The sequence below is a fragment of the Limulus polyphemus genome, unplaced genomic scaffold (genome assembly GCF_000517525.1).
Source record: "Limulus polyphemus unplaced genomic scaffold, Limulus_polyphemus-2.1.2 Scaffold3441, whole genome shotgun sequence".
In the NCBI taxonomy this organism is placed as follows: Eukaryota; Metazoa; Arthropoda; class Merostomata; order Xiphosura; family Limulidae; genus Limulus; species Limulus polyphemus.
Window position 1 is genome coordinate 104,931 of NW_013669051.1, and position 5,672 is coordinate 110,602.

At 32.3% G+C, this 5,672-nt stretch overlaps 1 protein-coding gene across 1 annotated transcript in view; it reads left to right on the forward strand.

Annotated features, from left to right (window-relative positions):
- Window positions 1–5,672, forward strand: part of LOC106469349 (DNA replication licensing factor mcm2) — a gene marked incomplete at its 3' end in the record, with an annotated part of 32,322 nt that overhangs the window by 6,625 nt on the left and 20,025 nt on the right. Inside the window, 2 exon segments of the mRNA XM_013929837.2 lie at window positions 3,900–4,069; window positions 4,620–4,708. Coding sequence (XP_013785291.1) covers window positions 3,900–4,069; window positions 4,620–4,708 — 259 coding nt within the window.

Below are 5,672 nucleotides of genomic sequence, written 5' to 3' on the forward strand. Positions count from 1 at the left end.
AACAGGAAGGCCACAAGCAATGTGTGTGTGTATGTGCATGTATATATATATATATATATTTAAACAGGAAGGCCACAAGCAGTGTGTGTGTGTGTGTGTGTGCATGTATATGTATGTGTATATATATATATATATATATTTAAACAGGAAGGCCACAAGCAATGCGTGTGTGTGTGCATGTATATGTATATATATATATATGTTTAAACAGGAAGGCCACAAGCAATGTATGTGTGTGTTGTGTGTGCATGTATATATATATATATATTTGTTTTTTTTTCTTTATCATGGCTTTATCTCTTAGAATGAAAAACAATCCTAGCATCTGCTTACAAATATAGGGTATTTATAAGAATTCTTTCTTAAACCTAAGATTCATCATAATCTTAGATTTCATATGAACTTTTATCAAGTTCAGGAATGATGCAGATTCTCCTCTTTTGGTTTTCCTATACTGAGCTGTAGATGTTGACTGGTGTGTCTGCTTGAAGTAGTTGAAGTTCTTGAAGAAATTAGGTTTATGTCTTTCCTGTAATGTACAAGTTATTAATATTTATTTTGTACAGCAGTTTTTGTTGAGAACAGACTAATTTTCTTGGAAAAAATTGTGTCATCATAGAAACATATAGACATTAAGGAGATTTAATTTTTTACATTATAGATACTCTTCATTTCTTATCCAATGAAATTGTTTTTGTCTGGAAATTTTTTTATTTGGATATTCTAGTTTAATGAAAAAGTTTGTATGGATGTTTTCTATTTAGGTATTCTAGTTTAATGAAGAAGTTTGTCTGAGCTTTAGTGGCAAAATTAAGAGATGAAATTAGACACACTGAACAGTACTCTTCACGCAGAGCCTTTGTTTTGAAATTATAAAGGTTGCAGTGTGCATTCTAGTTGTTATTTTAGTGATATATTCAACAGCTGAATGCCTTCAAAATATATGAGATATAATGAAAAATTCAAGATTTAAGCCAAAACATTTGCCAGAATAACAAACAACTGTGCTGCAAGTAGGGAATTTGGCATAAAAGAAAAACTCATCCATGATTGGTGAAAACAGGAACAAAGTATGCTGCTTGGGGACAAAAAAAACTCATTTCTGGCCTGAACTGGAAACAAACTACACGAAATGAGTTGATCTGATTGTAACAAGAAATCAGATTATGCTACAAGCCAAGACATGGACCAGGAAGAGAAATATTTCTGACTTTACTGCTCATCGGAGTGGATGTAGCTGTTTCATGAAGAGACACAACATAGTCCTACTACAGAAAACAATGCCTGTCCAATGATTGTAGAAGATGATTATCCCATGAAGGAGTGAGATGTCTACAACGATTGATAAGTCAAACTGACTTTAATGAACACAGAAAACGATGCCTGTCCAATGATTGTAGAAGATGATTATCCCATGAAGGAGTGAGATGTCTACAACGATTGATAAGTCAAACTGACTTTAATGAACTTTTTGTCAATTCAGATTCTGAAGACAAGCGCTTTGATGGATTTTAAATTTTATTGTCAAGTAAATAAATTTTATATGAACCTTTCTCTGTAAATATTCATTTGTCTTTAGAAATATATGTATAATGTATACTTTCAGTATAATTTTGGGGGATAGACTTATATGATTTATGTGCCATGATATACAATATTCAAGGAAAGTATTCATAAATAATTGGAATACAGAAGAACAAAGAGAAAACCTACATGAAATTATGCAACAAATTCCAAATAAAATTGATATAAGAATTAGTGAAGGTGATGTACAGGCTGTACATGGAGTACTAAATGTTAACAAAGAGAGAATGAAACCTGTAATAGTATATTTGAAGTCAAAAGTAATAAGATATTACTGGCTGACAGGAAGTAAAAAATGAAATTATAATATAAAGAGCATTGACATAGAATCAAAATTCAAAGGAAGTAAAATTTACTTGAATGAATATCTAACTCTCACTTTAAAATAATTGTACAAAGAAAAAAAATTAAAAAGATAGGATTTACACATTTTTGTGGGTTAGAGAAAAAGTAAAAGAATTTTTGTGTAACTATAAAATTATAAAAGATCGATTCGAGATAATTAAATGTGATTAAATAAAGTACTCGCAGACTTTCAACTTTTTAAGAGAGGCATGTATCTGCATTTATACGTGTTGTCCTTGTTATATATATATGTATGTATGTGTTAATTTGCTATAAAATGCTTATCAATACTGTAAGTGTAGCTACAAGTTTGGCTGCAATTTTTGATTGTTTAACTCACACGCTCGGACCTTTTTTTGGCTGCACTTTTTTTTTCACACTTAGATGTTTTTGATTAGATTGAATTGTTCTCACTGAAGGAATTGCAAGTCCTTTGTATGGAGTTTGTTGCACTCAAATTTGCAGGAATTTTGTTGTAACTTGATCTTTGTATGTTACACTAGTATTTCTTTACTTCAGTATGAGTATAAATTGATCAAAAACATCAAAAATCATGATGCTAAAAATTGCGAAATGGAAAAGTAACTTATCACAGAGAAATTCAGAAACTCTGAGAAAGAAAATTTAACATTGGAATGCAAGTTACATAAAAAAGAGCAAAAAAAAAGACTTGCTTACAAAGTTGTGAGGCAAGATCCAGTGAGAAGAAGCAAGTAACAAACCTGAAATACAGAAGCACATAAAATTTCTCACCAAGATACAGTTGTAAGAAGTCAGAAGCAATTTCATGATAGAAAAGCACACTGTTCAACTCACCAAGATCCTGACCGAACAGCTGCCCATTTAAAAGAAATTTGATTTATTGATAACAAATGCTGGCTGACTTACTGGTTAACTTACAGAAGCACTAACTATTAATGAATAATTTGATCAGTCTTCTCTTGATGAGGAACTATTCAATCATTAATACTTCACTCCACTAGCTGACTGCTTATTTAAAACTAAGGTGCCCATGTCTAGATATTAGTCACCGTGAACTTTGTAGTTATTCTAAGACAACTTTTATGAACCTAGTTCATCTTAATGTCACATACCTTTAGCCAACATCTGAATTAAAGCAATGAAAATATAACTTATAACGATATGTATGTGGATGTGAAAGGCTATATTTCTAAGTTGGTAAAGCATGATGCTTTCTTTTTAATTTAGGGATGAACTCAATGAGCCAAATGGCCATCTATTTCATTATCTTACTTCGTTTTTTCTTATTATCAACAGAATAGTTGGAAATGGTACTGATTTGTACATATTTTCTGTCTGTGTCATTGATGTTCAACCTATAACTACTTCTGCCATGTAATATTTTGCCTATTTTAGTTATTATCGACCTATACCTGCTCTGGATATGTAATATTTCATGTCTATTTTAGTTATTATCGACCTATACCTGCTCTGGATATGTAATATTTCATGTCTATTTTAGCGATTATCGACCTATACCTGCTCTGGATACATAATATTCTCTGGGTATTTTAGCGATTATCGACCTATACCTGCTCTGGATATATAATATTCTCTGGGTATTTTAGCGATTATCAACCTGTACCTGCTCTGGATATATAATATTCTCTGGGTATTTCAGTGATTATCGACCTATACCTGCTCTGGATATGTAATATTTCATATCTATTTTAGCGATTATCGACCTATATCGACCTATACCTGCTCTGGATACATAATATTCTCTGGGTATTTTAGTGATTATTGACCTATACCTGCACTGGATATGTAATATTTCATGTCTATTTTAGTTATTATCGACCTATACCTGCTCTGGATATGTAATATTTCATGTCTATTTTAGCGATTATCGACCTATACCTGCTCTGGATATGTAATATTTCATGTCTATTTTAGCGATTATCGACCTATACCTGCTCTGGATACATAATATTCTCTGGGTATTTTAGCGATTATCGACCTATACCTGCTCTGGATACATATGATCCTGGTATGCTTGATGAATCAGATTACAGTATGATGTCTGAAGGAGATAGGCGTGCTGCGGAAGAAGAACTTCGAAGAAGGGACCGTGAAGAAGGAAGACTCACTGGGCGAATGAGAAGAGGTCTTTTATATGGTAAGTAGTTTGTATTGTAGGTGGTGTATTAGTTTAATTTTTTATCATGGTTCGTGTTTTTTTGATTTACAAATAATATGTAGGCCAAGAATGGCATAATGGTTATCATACTGGACAATGTATCCTAGAGTTGATGGTTTGTATCACTTTGCTGCAACAGTATATTCACTTTGTGGACAAGGGTTTGTTAATCAGTAAGCTGCATCTGTTGATGAAAGCAATGAGAAACCACCTCAATTATATAACTAATATATGAGGAAAAGAAACAATTGTACATTTCACAAGTCTTTCATTTATTAGAACCATGGTCTCACCAGTAAAGGCCTTTATTTGCAAAACCATGATTGTGAAACATACAATTGTCTTTGTTTTCCTCAATTACATAACCTCAAATATTATTTTCCAGGACAGACAAAATGGCTTTTTGAATCATTGTATCTGCATGTGTTTGGTTTCAAGGATAGGATTTACATTTAAAAAAATGTATATTATATATATATGTATTTCTTTAGAACTGTGATAATTATCTACAATATAACTATTTTTGTAGATGAGTCAGATGATGACGATGAACGACCTGCTAGGAAAAGAAGATTAGCTGAACGTGCAGCTGAAGGGGCTATTCCTGAAGAGGAAGAAGTAAGTTAACATTATACTGTATATTTGGAGGGCTTTTGAGCCATTTAATCTTGTCGATATTTCATATACAGAGGTATTCACACCAAATAGAACAGTTCCTGTACTGTACTTGGGCCTACTTTTTCCATCTTCATTCATACTCATTCTGATGGCTATGATTTTGTACTGTCACCTGAAACTGCAATTTCCACTTTATCAAGCTTTACTGAAGTACAGGGAAGCCAATCTTAGACCACAAATCTTAACAAATTTTTTGCAGCCCTCCATTGTACATGGATATTGACTTCCAAGACAACATTTAAGCTGACTAACAGCAAAAGTCCACTGGAGCTGTATCATAGGACTTATCAGATACGTGGTCAAACATAGTAGCTGTGATTCCACTTTCTTTGGTTATTTTCCTCATGAAAACAGATGTTGATTTCAAGGTGTGGCTTGAAGATTATGACCTTTCTCAGCTTTAACATCTTGTTCATTATATTATTAATGATGAAAGGAGATATTCCCACCTTTATTGTAATATCTTATCTAGTTGAAGGGTTCTCTTTTTAAACTATATCCTTCATTTTGTAAATAAGGACATTTTTATTGATTGGTTTGAAGTGTGATTTTGGAACTTGTTCCCATTCTAAACACACTTGTTTGTGATTTTTCTAATAACTCTTTTTGTTAAAATATCGGGTCCTTTAGTTTTACATCATTAACAGTCTTTCTGCATGAATTTTTAACTTCAGGAAAGCTTTTTAGTTCTTCCAACAATAAGCCTACTGTGGTGACATTGCCCTGTTAGATGTTCGGGAATTTGCTGAGAACCAAACATATAGGCTTACTACACAAATCATTTTCTACTTCATGTATTTTATTTTCTAATTTTGGAAATTGTTCATTCAAGGGAATCAATGCTACTTGTGTACTTCACATAGAGTACTGTGCAAAAGTGTTAGGACAAAATAATATTTTGTCC